The sequence below is a fragment of the Carlito syrichta genome, unplaced genomic scaffold, assembly GCF_000164805.1.
Source record: "Carlito syrichta isolate Samal-C Ts95f unplaced genomic scaffold, Tarsius_syrichta-2.0.1 Scaffold303723, whole genome shotgun sequence".
Lineage (NCBI taxonomy): Eukaryota > Metazoa > Chordata > Mammalia > Primates > Tarsiidae > Carlito > Carlito syrichta.
This window is the reverse complement of record NW_007247819.1, coordinates 1,433,816-1,449,144: the sequence shown is the minus strand read 5'-3', so window position 1 is coordinate 1,449,144 and position 15,329 is coordinate 1,433,816. Positions and strand designations below refer to the sequence as shown.

Here is a 15,329-nt window from a genome sequence, read left to right as displayed (position 1 = left end):
AGTCCCTGGGTCACCCCCCCTCCAATTCGCAGAGTCCGAATGCGTAGTATTCTTTCCATTTGTCCGCCCCGAGGGTGGTGCCCTGGGCACCTTAACCCCGGGACAGACAGGCGCCCAGAGAGTGGCCCTGAGTTGCCAGGCGGAGAGGACTTGCGTGTGGCGCCACTGCGTGCAGCAGCTCCTGCTGACTCAAGGAGGTTATTTATATTTCTATCGGGGCTACTTTGGCCTTAGCCGCCGCCCTTCGTTTTCTTTCCAAATTGCAAAAGATGCCTTCACGACCCAAGTTTGGATTCACGCGCCTGGGAGAGGATCGGGGACAGGGCGATGAAAAAGGCGCGGCGTCCGTCTGTGGGTCTCACTCACACGCGCGCGCGCACGGCCGGGCGAGCGAGGGGAGGCGGGCGGTGTGCGCGGGGTCTCGCGCGGGTGTAGACGAGCGCGCACTTGAATGGGGAGGGCCGGGATTCCGGAGCTCCCGGGCCCCTCCCTCCTCCGGAGCCAGCCAGTCCCTCGGCAGAGCGCTCGGGCCGCCCTGATTTGCTCTCGGGAGTGCGCGATTTGCATACGACTTGCCCATTTGTGAATCTGGCTCCCAACTACTCGCTTCCCTTCACCTGCGCCTCCTGGGTCCGTGCGCTTTGCAGGCGGCCACCCCCGCGGCCCGCCGGGCGCCGCCTCCCGCGCCCTCCCCGATTTCGCCTCGTGCCACGTTGGTTTGGGTGGCTGCTGCGCGCTGGGTTCCTCCTCCTCTCCTCTTGCCCTCCGGTCCTTCTTGTACTCTTCCTCTGGCTCCTGCTGTTGCTGCTGCTGCTGCTTTTGATTTTCATCCTGTTGGGAAGCCCAGAGAGCCGGCGGCCACTCCGGGACGCGCAGGGTTAACAGCCTCCGCGCCCTTCCGCCGGGACTCCCGGGAGCACGAGGAGAACTCCTCCACCTGCAGCCCCTGTGCCTGGCGGTTCTGCACTGCATCGCATGGAAGTGGAAATAGAGGGGGGAAAATGTCCAAACTCCTCGGATGTTGGGATAAACTAACCTGAGCCTCCTTGGGCCTCGGCTGCCTCCGGAGACCTCTGCTCTGTGGCTTCCCGGAGCGTGCGGCTAAGTCACCGGACTCGAGGTGCCCTGGGCGCAGGGCAGAGCCGCACCGTTCCTTCCCTGACATGCCTGGCATGCCGGGGCTCGCGGAGAGGTTTGCTGTGTCTGGGTGGACTCTGGCGTCCTAAGTTTCAGCTCCAGGAAAGGGGGCTTTGCCTTTTATCTTTCTATTTTTTAAGTAGTTTTTTTTTTTTTTAACTGATTCATCGTTGTCTTGAGAGCGCTTATCGTTTCACTCTTCCCCAAATTCGGGCAACTCCTCTCCCTGCTATGATGGGCCGTTGGGCATCATGAACTTCATGATTCCTCACTGGCTGGAATTCCAACCGCCCATCTGTAGTGGTCCCGTGCGTTGACCATGCACCTGAGAATCCACGCGAGACGGAGCCCTGCTCGCCGGCCGGCTTGGACGCTTGGGATCTGGTCCCTCTTCTGGGGATGTATCGTCAGCTCTGTGTGGAGTTCCTCTAATGTAGCATCCTCCTCCTCCTCTTCTTCCTCGCCGGGGTCTCACTCTCAGCACGAGCACCATTTCCATGGCAGCAAGCATCACTCAGTGCCTGTTTCTATCTATCGCTCCCCTGTTTCCCTGCGAGGAGGGCACGGTGGGTCTCTTTGCTCTTTATCCTTTTCATGGGGCATAACAGTTTCTTCACTCACTCGCTTTTCAGGTAGTGCCAAGGGTGGGAAGAGAATTTGGTTAAAATGGAATTTAAAAGGATGAAAGCATCGAGTGTCCATGTGGGAAGCTAATATCCAGCTAATAAAGCCTCCCACTTTTCTCTAAGGGGCTCCCCTCTCCTGAGCTCCCTCCTCCTAGCTGCACAGACTCCAGCTCCCGCTCTGTAACCTTCCGCTCTCTCCGCCCCCATCATGGCAGGCAACTTATCAGACAAGTCCCCATGCTGCATTTGGAGAAATCATTCATTCACCTTGCTGTCACCCTTCCTGTCTCTGGTCTGGTTTGGGAGCTAGTCCCGGGGAAATTGCAGATAGCAGAAATCAGGTCTTTAGCCTGGAGTGGATTGAATTGCTGTAAAGTGGCCTGTGTGGCAAAGGTCAGGGCAAAGTAGTTGAGAGTAAGAGGGCAGAAAAGGTAATTAACAACCGTAGCCATTATTGTTCATTCTGGCAGCTTTATGTGTGCCCACATGTCTGGTCGAAAAAGCAGCTGTCACTAAAACTATACCTCTAATACTGCTGACTATCGGAAAGCAATATGTAAGATAAGATAAAGTCCATTTATAATCTACCCAAGTGTAAATTGTAACTTCCGTTCCACCATTTATGCAAATGTTGTTTCAATTTAAGGCAGCAAGGATGGGCTTGTTCACACAATACAGATATGATGTGTTTAGCTCCAAACAACTCTCCTTGCACTGCTATTGAAAGAAGAAATCTATGACTCTTAAGAATATATTCAGCTCTGAGCAGGCTGCTTCTAAAAGGGTGATGTCTGCGGCTCAGGTGGGAGCTTGCAGTAGTAAAAGGTTCTCAAGAAGGGATCTTCCTTGTTTGTTTACTATGCATTTCATTCGGATGGTGAAGAGAGTAGGAGACATAGGGACAGAGAGACCTGCCACCAGAGCTGCCCTTCAGGGACAGTGAGTGTGAACCACACTGTGGGGGGGAGGGGGGCCCCTACCCTACCTTGTATTTTGAAGACCTGTAACATGTAGACCCCATTTGGAAAGTTGATTCTTCTCACCACCTCCTGGCCTCGGGCTTCTGCTCTGTGGTTTTAAGGGGAAGCACATTGAGAAAAATGCCAGGACAGACTGTGGCTCTTTTTGCCTCTCTCTTTAAATTTTATTTGATGGAGTTGTGAAGCAGCTCACAGCTTGTAAGGTTGGTGGAGGGGGATGGTGGAAAGAAGGGAATGCTTGATCTTGATCTGGTGCCGGTTTTCTCTGGGACTCCTGCTGAGTCTGAGGTTGGCTGTCTTGAAGGAAAGAAAGAAACCTAGGAGAAGAACGAGGCACAACCACCAAAAAGGCAATTCCAATGAACTGGGAAACTTAGCTCCTAAGGGGGAAAGGGGTTGGGGGGAGAGCGTGGGAAGGAAAAAGAAGCAAATGGGGGATGGGAGAAGCCAGATAGACTATTACTAATAGCCACAATTAAACACGGAAACGCTCAGCGATAATTGGCTAAATTGTGTAAATGATCAGCAGGGAGAAGAAGATTATGCATTTGTTAGAGGCTATAGGCTAGCAGTGTCTTGGTGTTTTCTGTTTGGGATGTAAGCAGTTAAATGCAGTTACTAGTAAGTGTTGGAATTTGCAGAGCCCTACTTCCCTAGGGTTTCTAAGTCAGTCAGTCTTTCTCTCGCTCTCTCTGTCTCTCTCTCTCTCTCTCCCTCAACTCAAGGGATTGAGACTTCCACATGTTAAATGTGATTCTTCTCTGTTTACTTTATTTCTTCAAGGATCAGTGTCTCAGTCTCCTCTTAAGTCTTTTTGACTGGTTCCCAGTCTGGTTTCTCATTAATCTACATCTGATAAGATTCAGTGAGATGGAAAAGAAGAAAGTAAGTAAATAGCCAGAGACCCAGCAAAGGCTCTCAGATCTACCAGAGCTGTTGAGTGCAGTGGACTCCAGGGTCTGGCATGGCTGAGATAAGAACACTCATGAATTCTACTCTTCAGAATCCTCTTTCAATATTGAAGCCCCAACCCATTGATTTGGGGCTTGGAGAGTGAATACATCTACACTAAGTAGGTTGCTCCTTGCATATTTAATTAATGTTTTTGAGCTTGAAATCAAGAGAAGCAGCAATCCAAAAAAATGCCCCAACCTCTGACTCCCATCCTTGCATCCAAGCTGTGACCTTTTGCATCTCTAACTAAAAGAACCAGAAGACCCCACAGAGCTTTGTTAATGTATCTCTCTTTCTTTCTGGGCGTACACCCACTTTCCCCCATCCAAGATAAAGGCCTATTAACAGCAGTTGTTTTTTAAAAAAAATCTTATGGGTGGAAGTGAGGTGGCACAGCACCATGAGACTGAGGTTGTTATTGAGGGTTTACAACTAACTTTATCCCAGAGTTAAAGGCAGCCCTCTCTATTGGCTGTGCAGAAGTAAATGCCCTTGATTTGGGTATAAAACAAAGCTAGAGTCCTGAGTCCAAGAATTTTCTTTGGACCCGAGAGAGATTTTTGATCTTTAATTACACTTATTCTCCTTTCTCATTTCCTGAAAAGCCAAAGTCCTCAGAGGTCTTTCCTCCGTTCATGCTAAGACACATGGAAGAAACAGAAATCCTCCAAATAGCTGGTATTTGATCCATGCTTTGGTCCATGCTTGGTTCTAATCTTTAGAAAGTTGTTTATATTATAGATTTGTCTAAAGTCTTTATTCCAGGGCACCCTAGAGAATGCTGAGATTCTTTGTGTATTACAGAGACTATGACTACATTTATCTGGGGTACTCAGAACAGTCTCAGGTTAGGATCATGCTTCAGGATGAATTAAACCTCTTCTTGATGGGACTCTAGTAAGCCTTTCCCCATTGTTCAGTCCTTTCTCTTAGGGTCCTCACCCCTTTCCGTGCTCTCTTCTATTCAACAGTCATTCAATTAACACTTACTGAGCACAGGCTGCATGTCAGGCTGTGTGCTACTGCTAAGGATACAGAAACGAATAAGGCACTGTAATGTTCAGCTACGGGTAATTTCAGAAGCATTTTGGTCCTGATGAAAGATAAATACTTCTATATTTTAAAGGTGCAGGGAGTGGGTAGGGATCCAAATATAAGCCAAAATAACTAATATAAAACCTAAATGCCCGTTTATAAAATGCAGATTTCCTTGCTCCTATTATTCAAAATATCCTTTCATGTTCCTTTTCATCCTCAACTTTAATTCCATACTTAAATATCATGTTTATCAAAGCGCTAAGGTAGTTTGGTGGTAGGGGATATATAAGTAGTAAAATGTGTTTGTTTACCAATTTTCAGTTCCATAAGAGAGTTGTGTATATTTTTTCTTCTTTCATTCCTGTCTTTTACCTTTAAGAATTCCAGTGGACATCTGCCTGAAAAAAATGCTTTAATACTTGCAGCTTAAAAGCAGGTTTCTCTAAGGACTCTAGGTTTTGTATGTCCCTTAGATTTTATCCTCCACAAAATAGCAGACCTTCATGACTCTTTAGACATTGAGGGGACTAGTTGAAGACATAGAACTCTTGGAAAGCTCAATTTTAAAAGGAAAACACATCACAACATATTTGCAGGAAGGTCTCTTGCTCAGAAACTAGGATGTGTGTGTAGTGGACCCACCTACGTCCTTTTCAGACTATCTCTGCAGAAATGGTGGTGGTGGACTCCCTTGTGACGCATGAACCACGCTACACACACATTATGCTACTTTTTCATTGTCACTGAGACCTACTACTAAAGTTTGTCCAGCCATGGGGCTTCTTTTGCTTTGATATATGGAACACAGTCTTCTGCCCAGCCAGCTGCTTTCTAACCACTTTCTCTCACATTCCTTCTTGAGATTCGGTGTGTTGAATAATTCATAGTGTTGGTTGACAGATAAAATGGTAAGATTTATATGTCTTTGGCCTTAGTGATAAATTAATTAAATTAGTTTCTCTTTTATCTCCTCTAGATGCATTGTTATGCTTCTCTAAAATTTGCTGGCAAGTAGTGGGTCTGGAGATGAACCTGTCCTTGAAAGACCACCATGGAACCATTATAAGATTCTGGTGTAAATTTCTTTAGGACTTTCAATGGGCCGTGGGTGGGGTGGAGGTGAGGGCTGCTATATATCATAGAGAGGAGATGAGATAATCAGAACAATTCCCTTTAAGGGCAAACAACCATCCACTGGGTACCATGTCCACTACCAGGAGAAAGAGGGCTCGTTAGAAGCTCACACCTCATCAGTACACAATTGGCTTATGTAGCAAATCCTCACATGTACCCCACAACTCTAAAATAAATTAAAAGAGAGAGAGATACCAGAAAAATTAAATAAATAAGTCTATTGTGATCAGAAAATGTATCCTGTTGCATTTCAAGCCTTTTGAATGTATTCAGACTAGTTTTATGGCCCAAAGTGTGGTCTATCATGGTAATGTTCCATGGTTATATAAAAATAATGTATATTCTTTAGGCATTGGGTGTAGTGTTCTGTATACATCAAAAGATTAAATTGATTGTGCTGTTCAAATTATCTATATATTTACTAACTTTTCTTTGGTCTAGTTATTTTTCAACTTTGGATAGAGAAATAATAAAATCTTCAACTGTTATAGAAAAAATAGACCTTTTGTTTCTGATATGAAAGAAAGAAAGAAGGGAAGGAAGGAGGAATAAAGGAAGGAAGGAAGGAAGGAAGGAAGGAAGGAAGGAAGGAAGGAAGGAAAAATTCCCTTCAGGAAAAAGCAAAACAGAAAAACTTTTCCCAAATTGGCTGAAGGATATAATTTCAGAGTAAGAATGAGATTCCTTTAGTCTCAGATTTTGAATCTAAAAAAGATAACACATTGTATTTTATGCTTCATTCAGTGGATTTATCAGATCTCAGAAAGTTTGCTTGCCTAAGACCCTGAGTGACCTGAGAAGGAGGCAGGTCTTTGAAAATAATCTTGAACTCTTCATATTTCCCTCCTTTTATTAGTTTGTTAGGGCTGCCATCACAAAATACCACAGACTGGGTGGTGTAAACAACAAAAATTGGTTTTCTCAAGTTTCAGGAGACTAGACGTCCAAGATCAAGGCTTCTTATGAGACCACTTTCCTTGGCTTGCAGATGGCCCTTTTCTCACTGTCTTCATAGTTTTTCTTTTTGTGTATGCATCCCTGGTGTCCCTGTTTGTCCAAATTTCGTCATCTTATAAGAACACCCATCAATTGGATTAGGGCCCACTCTAAAAGCCTCATTTCAATCTAATCACCTCTTTAAAGGCCCTGTCTCCAAATACCCTCACATTCTGAGGTTCCCATTATTAGGCCTTCAACAAGTGAGTTGAGGGATCACAATTTAACCCATATATACTCTTCTCCCCCAGTACCAAGTTATTGGAAAGAAGTAAAGCTGTCCTGTTCAGTAAATCTCTGTTGAACTCAAACGTTCACAATGGAAAAGTGAAACTTCAGTGAAAATGGTAGCAATATACAAAATTGATAAGATAGTTTTTTTCCAAGAGGAAATATTCTATTTATGTATGTGGGAAAACAACAGCAGTAGGTTTAGTTAAAACTCTTGTTTGCTTTCTTCTCAGTTTATCTTCTATGACTGAGTTCAGAAATTCATGTGCACATAGACTAATTGTGTCTGACTTGTAGTCACTTGCTTTGCAGACAGATTCTAATGTCTACACGCTAAGACTTTCTCTACTTCGTCTGCTGCCACTCTGAGCCAGACCCTCCAGCCTTCTCATTGACTTATTCTACAACTAGTTATTCACCCTTCCTTTCCTGAGACACACACCATCAGCTCTTTTTACATCTCATCCTTTGGTGAGAAAAGAAATAACCAGGTTAGTTAAGTATAAATGACTTCATTTTTGGCAATTGAAAAATATGGCCTTTATTTTATCTTGTTGAGTTGGAGTTTCTCTCTGTCACCCAGGCTGGAGTGCAGTAGCACGCTCATGGCTGCCCCAGCATCGACCTGCTGGGCTCAAGCGATCCTTCCGCCTCAGTCTTCCAAGCAACTGGAACTACAGGCACACACTACTGTGCCCAGTTAATTTTTTCATTTATTGTAGAGATGAAATCTCACCATGTTGCCCAGGCTGGTCTCAAACCCCTGGGCTCAGGTAATCCTCTCACCTCTGCCTACCAAAGTGCTAGGATTACAGGTATAAGCCATCACGCCCAGCTAATATGTCCTTTAAAAGTATATCAATTTCATTATTTTTCTGTTCAGTTTTTATTTTTGAAAGCTTATTTCAAAATATAAATATAAGATAGCTTGTCTATTTCATGGCATAACCATGGTGCTTGGTGAGATGGTTGAGAGAATGTGTTGTTGATTTATAAAGCCCTGGTTGGTATAAATTCCAAGCAAGGCATTCAATTATTTGGGGATAGAGAATGCATTTCTTTTCTTTTTGCTTCTGGGTTTAGATACTTCTAAGAAAACAATTATGAGAAAGTGCTTTAATGATGGTAACAGGTGAATAATACTGAAGTTTTAATGGGCAGTGTGGTGTTAGGTTGAGGTGTGGACTATTAATCGAGAATTTAGAATTGGTAGACCTAAGTCTCAATCTTTGTTCTGTCACTTAGAAACTTTGTGGACCTGGATACATCACTTGGTTTGGCTGAAACTGAATTTTCTTTCCTTTAAACCGAGAATAGCAATAATAATACTTACCATACTTACATCACTGAATTGCATGGAAGATTAAACAAGTTGTGCTTTGCACATTATAAAGCATTGTGTACAGGTTAAATGTTTTATGAGAAATAGTTTCATGACAATGCTACCTTCTCTAATTCCTTGCACATAGATAAGATTCGATGTTGAGCGTTTGCTGGTTGGTAGATTGTGGCTGGACTACATGCATCTACTGGTTCTCCTCATTTCTCTATCTATAGCAACATTTTTTTGCCTCCAAGAGATTATTTATGTACTGCTTCTTTGGGTAAATATAAATAAGAAAACCTTAAGTGTATTTTCTTTTTTATGGCAGTAGAACATAGCATGAGACAAAAGTCAGCTTGTGACTTTTGGTAACTACCTCCTTAGGTACAAAATCATGCCAGGCAAATTTTAGCATGGAACAACAAATTATAGCAAACCATTTAAAAGCTCAGAGATTTAGTGAAGGGAAAGAGAGAGGACTCCAAAAAAGAGCATTCTGGAAATGCAGAATTCAATTTCATTTGCAGTAAACTTGTGCAGAACTCAAATATTCCTATAGGACGTTCAGTGTCCATTAAAAACTAAAAGTGTTAATCTAATTTATACTAGGAAGAAACAGATCTTTTTTCGGACAACTATCTTCAGATCTGGAAGTAGAGAAATTGCTTTAATGCAATTGTTTAAGCTCAAACGTTATAGAGCAGATAGGAACACATTATTATGCTGGAATTCTTAGAGTTTACTTTGTAGAGCCTGAATTTAAAACCAGAACTTTTATCAAGAGGACATGGTACATGGATTTTGAGGTCACAGATTTTGCTCCTAACTTTCTTCCTAATCAACCCTGTACCTGTTTGAATTATGACCTCTTAATTGTATTAATCTTTTAATTTTTAGACATTCTATGGGATATATTGATTTTCTAACTTATCTTCTTTCTTTTGTCTGTAGGTTTCTGTGTGTTGTGTAGTGTAAATGTGCCTTAATATTATAGCTAAGGAAAACTTTATTTTTCTTCTTCTCCATTTGTGCAATGAGAGGATTGAGTGAGATGATCTTTCCAAATGTTTTCCAGCACCAGGGCTGCATGATTTTCTGATTTGTATGTCTTTAAAGATACCACCGTGAGTCCTAAACCTCTCTGAGTTCCACAAGTCTGCCAGTGTTTTATAGCTCTATTTTCTTGGCTATCATAATAACTTATGCCAAAGCCACGAGCCAGGTTTTCTTTTCTCCCCTCAGATAGAAGCAGCATAATACACCAGAGTGGCACACTGTGATGTTATAAAGCCCACAATCCAACTTCAGCCCAGAGTCATGCTGAGACAGGAAGAATGCAGCTTTCATTTAAATACACCTTATGAATACTAGAAAGGATCTCTGTGTTGTGTTTAAAATGTTCTACTGTGTTTAGCCATATCAGGGCAGGGGGACAGAATAGCACCTGAGTTTATAAAGAACAACTGGTTTATTTCTACATAGAGTTTTGAGAGAGACTTGCTTGGATCGTATACCAACACATAATGTACACCTACTGTGTGCCGGGCAATCTTCTAAGTGCTTTACATAGATAACATCACTTAATCTTCACCAGCCTTTGAGTAACCCGACTAAAGCTGTGAGTAACTTGACTAAAGTAATACGGTGCTGAAGCCGAATTCAAACCCAGTACTGACCACAAAGCTCTTAATCATACTGCTATGCCACACAGCACATCAACTCAAGAAACAGAAAACAAGTACATCAAGTTCTTTCGTCAGGAATAGAGAGCACAGGTTAATGAAGCATTCTGATTAATGCAGTTGGTAAACCTTTTCAAAGCATCTACAAGAGTGTCTAGTTCCTAGTAACTACTTGAATGTTTGCCAGTCTACATGAACCCAGTCCAACTCGGAGACAGTGATTAAAAGGAGCAGACTGATAAAATAGTCATACTTGATAGGTATTTTAGGAATGAATGAATAAATGATTAAGGTACCACAAGACCAATTCTCATGTCCTAAGAGAGGAAGGATTCTAGTTTATCAAAGAGGCAAAGGACTTGGGAATTCATGCACCCCTCAAAACACAACAGTCTCATAGAACTTTAGAGATCTCAGAGCTCAATTATCCAGAAGGACAAGGCAAGATCCTGACCGAGAGTTTTCAGTCAGTGTCAGAATAGGTTAGGAGCCCAGGCAGATAACTCTGAGTCCACTGTCCTTCTTTTTCTCTACTCCTCACTTCTTCAAGATACTTTCTCAAATTGCAACTCTGTAGCCCATGATTTTTTCTTTAGAGTCATCTCCACTTAACCAGATGAAGTCCTACAGGCAGGAATTCTGCCAGCATTAGGCTTTCCTGGCATTCTTTTAGAATTATTTCTTCATGGATGTCCTTCCAATAGACGCCTGGCTTTGCGCAACAAGGTAGGAAACTTTGGGGTGTTACGAAAGCTTCCTTTGTAGGGGAGACCCCATTATGAGAAAGTGCTCAGATTCAGGGTCCTGTTTGGAGAGTACTTCCTGCTGTGGTTAGGTCTCACTCACCAGAAACAGGAAAGAAGTGACCTGTCTGCCCACCTGTCACTGCTCCCCTTCTGGATGCTGTGACTGGATCATTGTTCAAAGACATTTCTCCAGCCCCAATCTTGACCTCTTGCTTACCAGCTGTTGAGTGACTTTGGGAACATAAAACCCCTAGAAACCAGCAAGTCACATTTTCTGAGATTCCATCCTGCCCTCCCTTTTGTATTGTTTTGAAATATTCCTCTCACCCCCTATATTAAAATATAACCATGTATACTCACTCCTGAGTGACTTTCCTCCAAACTATGAATTTCAACTATTTCCGAGGCAGTCTTTCAGAATTTGAATATAATTACACTCTTTGGGTGCAAATTGTGGTTTTCGCGACATAAGAAACTAATGGAAATGATCCGCCTGTTCCTGTAGTTTACAGATTATATGCTTCAGAACCGGGGATATATATTTAGGCTGCTTTTCTGCGTGGCACGTTAAAATGAAAATGAACTCGGGGTGAGCCACCATGGTTGCTAGGCAGTAGAACGGGTCGACACAGCACAGTATTAAACTGAACCTGCGTTGGTGATTTACTTAACATCTATTTGCCTTGCACCTTTGTCATTTAATGGTGTCATAGAAGGGAAAGTAGGAGGAGACAGGCAGAGTCTGGTTATCTGTAAAGATTCAAACAAGTAGGAAGAAATGATCAGCCCAAACACCAAAATGAAATGAGCATTTTTAGAAATTTGAAATTGCTGCAGAGAGAACTCATTTCATGAAGAACATGCAAGACTTGAAGAAGTGCAGGAGTGTCCGCCGACATCTTCGGGGGGCATGAATTTGTGCAGATGCTTATCAGAATAGGAGTGATAACTAGCAAAGAGGGGAACTGACTAGTTTCTGCAGGCTGGACTTTGCCTCAGTAATTCCAGACCAAAGGCCATCACTCTGAAGTTTTTTAAAGTGCTTCCACAGTTCATTTAATTCCTGACCTCAAGTCCCAGACTTACGAGCAAGTAGTGGCAGGCGGCAAAGCTGTTAGGGTTTCTTTCTAATTAAAAACTTAGAGAATAACTCCACTTACTTGGAAGCCCTTTTAAAATTAAAAGCCCAGAGTCTCTTAGGAAGAAACAACTAGATCACAGACAAAACAAAGAAGAACCCTCTCAGTCTCTCGGGGTCAATTTTAGCAACATTCTGATTATTTTTAAAGTTTTGAAAGATCCTGAAAGGGTTAAATCTCAGGTCACTTGAACAATTTGGGTGGAGAGAGTCCTGTGGTTTAGATGACCAAATTTTTATTGTGTGTGTGTGTGTGTATTTATATATTTATTGTGTGTGTGTATGTATATATATATATATTTTGTGTGTGTGTGTGTGTGAGCAAATTATATGTCTTTTTCCATGAACCAATATCTCTGCATAATTGGATAGGCATCTTTGAGAGTTTTCTTAATTGTATTTATTTTGAATTGGAATCTCACTCTTTCACCCAGTTTGGAGTGCAATGGCATGATTGCAGCTCACTGAAGCCTCGACCTCCTGGACTCAGGCCATCATTCAATCTCAGTCTCCAGAGTAGCTGAAACTATAGGCATGCACCACCGTGCACGGCTGAGTAGTTTCTTTTTGTTTTGTTTTATGTAGAGACTAATCTCACTGTGTTATCCAAGCTGGTCTCAAACTCCTGGACTCAAGCAACCCTCCTGCCTTGGCCTTCCTAGGTGTCAGGATTACAGGCATGAGCCACTGTGCCCAGCTGAGTGTTCTTTTATGTTAATTCAAATTTCTTAGATAAAATAAATCCAAAAAAGAAAATCTCTATTTTCACAAAAATTATATTAATATCTACTCCAGTCTTAATAATTATTATAGATCACTTTTTATTAGTTCTTTCACTGTACCTGACACTTTTCTAAAGGTTTTAGTTTATTTAATTCTCCTCTGAAGTAAGTATAGTTGCTTTCCCATTTTTAAGAGGCAGACACATAGGCACAGAAAGTTGGAGTCACTTGCCTAAGGTTGTCTAGGTGATATGTGACAGCATCAGGCTAAGTATCCAAACAGTTTGACTCTAGACCCGTGCTTTTAATATTTAAATAATTATGTAATAATACTTAGTGAAAATAATTCACAGAGTGGTATTCTTAAATGGAATACTAAAAGATCATTTTTTAAATTGATCTTTTATATTCTACCTAGATCCAGGATAAGTTATGAAGATTATGAATACTTTCTAAACTTAATAACGAACGGTCATACACCTTCCTTGTGCCAAGTATTCAGCCAAATGCTTTAGCTTCCTGCATTTAGTCCTAACTGAGCATCCTTCAGAGAAGGTACTAGAATTATTATGAATTTCAGGAAAAGAAATTGAGCCTAGAGTGTGAAGCAACTCACTCAAGTTCTTGTACTTACTAAGCAGTTAGGCTTTTACATCTGTTGAACTTTTAGATCAGGTAATCTGCAAATGTAGACTTGTTCCTGGATACTGAGAGCACCTGACCAGAACACTTCCCTGTATTCACATATCCTATTATACTACAGGAAAGGCTTTCCAAAGCATCCTTTAGAAACTTATACATGTCCCAGAATCAGCTGGCAAAGAATGGTTACATATTCAATCAAGGATCCAAGAGTGAGGGATCCCGTCCATTGACAAGAAAGCCCATATCTAAAAGGACCCCTCATTTTTTAATTCACTGTAGAGACTCTTTTCTCGGGAAGTTCAGTGTCCAATAGTTACTATAGGCTTTCTCCTGAACTTTTAACTTCAGGCAAACAACCAAAACTTTTTAGTTTTAGTTCTCTCACCTGCAGGGAAAGGAATTGTAAGTAATGATCTTGAGGTAGCCAACCAGCTTTGTTTTCACAAGTTTGGTATTCATCTTTCTATGTTGTGCCTAGGCAAAATTCTGGTGATTTCTAAAATACTTCTTCACTTTTACTAGATCATCTTAAATTTAGTTTTATTCTTGGCCTTTCAAACATGTGACAGCAGTTCATTAATTGTGAGGGTAAAACTAACAAAATGAGTATTTCAAGAGTGGCAGTGGGTTTTCAATTGGAGTGAGGATGCAGGTTTTTATACTCAGGTAGGTGAATGGGTAAGCCAGAAAAACAAAGTAGCATAAAGTTCTTAATAGCAACCCAATTAACTCCTGTCTTGGAATGTAAAGATCAGACCTGAGGACTAAGCCTGCCACGCATTAAAGATGTAGGAGTGTTTCAGGAGCTAATGTTTACTGCTCTGGTGTCCTTTATCCATGCAGTGTTGTGACGAGCTCATGTCAATATGTCAGTAATAATCTTGGGAGAGGATGGCTTTTATGCGAAATAGGAATGTCAGTCTAGAGACCTGACCTTCTATAGCCAACCCCACTCTTTAAGATAACTCACATGTCTTGTTTTATCCTTGCAGGGCACCATTTTGTGTGCATGTATTGCTACCCCACCATCTGTCAGCTGTTAAAGACTTATTCAACTAGTTATCCCTAAGAACTCTCTTTTAGACAATTCTGACAAAGTGACTTTTATGTCCCTTCTCAAAGTAACTCCGAAATAGACCCACAACCTCACCACCAAGTTCCTCAGGCTCTGGAGTGATGCCCCTAAAATAATGTTCTGATGAAGGACTTTCATTGGATTCAAAAGCTGCTTTGCATTTGTGGAATCATTAAATGCTAGACCTGAAGAGGCCTTTGGAGGCCTTTTCCAATCAAATTATTTTTTATATGAAGAAACTTATAGACCAGGAGCTTTGTGAACTGGTCCCAGGTCACACTTTTCAAACTAGGGAAGTTGAAGTTAACATACACGTTTTCAGATTCTTTTTTAGTCCTCACAGTATTTGGTACTCAAGTTTTCCAGGTGGCTTCTGCTTTGCTGTGGACTGGGAGACCAGGATCATCCCCAGAACAACTTGAGTAACGAATCAGCACAGAAGAAGCAGAGAGCAGCATGATAACCAAGACACTCCAAACGCTCGCAGTTTCTTGTCATTACTATACCAGGGCACAGCTCCCATGCCATCTCAGGCAGGGATGCCACCCCCCCAACCAGGTTCCTGCTTTTTCTCTGCCCCAGCAGCCTGGAAGGGAAATTCAGCATGCTGTAGTTCAATCAAACTGTTTGATGAGAGCTTTTGAGCCTAATTACATGAAAGGTTTTAGCTAGTGAAAGGAAAGAGGAAAGAGAAAGGGAGAAATTAAATTGAAGTGTAAATCAGTCAAGGGCTTAGATTCCGCGCTTTCTTTCTTTTTAATCAAGGGTAAAATGAGAGGAGAGTTTTAAGGATCATCACAAGACACCATTAACAATCCAAGGGGCTCTTGACCGAAGATGGTTTGTCATTAAAAGAAAAAGGTACAATCTACCCATAAAAAGGAAGTAGCCGAGGGTCACT

General features: G+C 42.0%; 1 protein-coding gene across 7 annotated transcripts in view; it reads left to right on the top strand.

Moving 5' to 3' along the window:
- Positions 1-565: 565 nt before the first annotated feature.
- Positions 566-15,329, top strand: part of NRXN3 (neurexin 3) — a 569,907-nt gene continuing 555,143 nt past the window's right edge. For 3 of the 7 annotated variants that reach the window (XM_021712918.1, XM_021712922.1, XM_021712921.1), the window contains exon 1: positions 566-1,703. In XM_021712918.1, coding sequence (XP_021568593.1) covers positions 1,457-1,703 — 247 coding nt within the window. In that variant the 5' untranslated portion in view covers positions 566-1,456. The remainder of the gene's footprint in view (positions 1,704-15,329) is intronic. The other 4 variants (XM_021712916.1, XM_021712919.1, XM_021712920.1 and 1 more) reach the window with 4 other exon arrangements.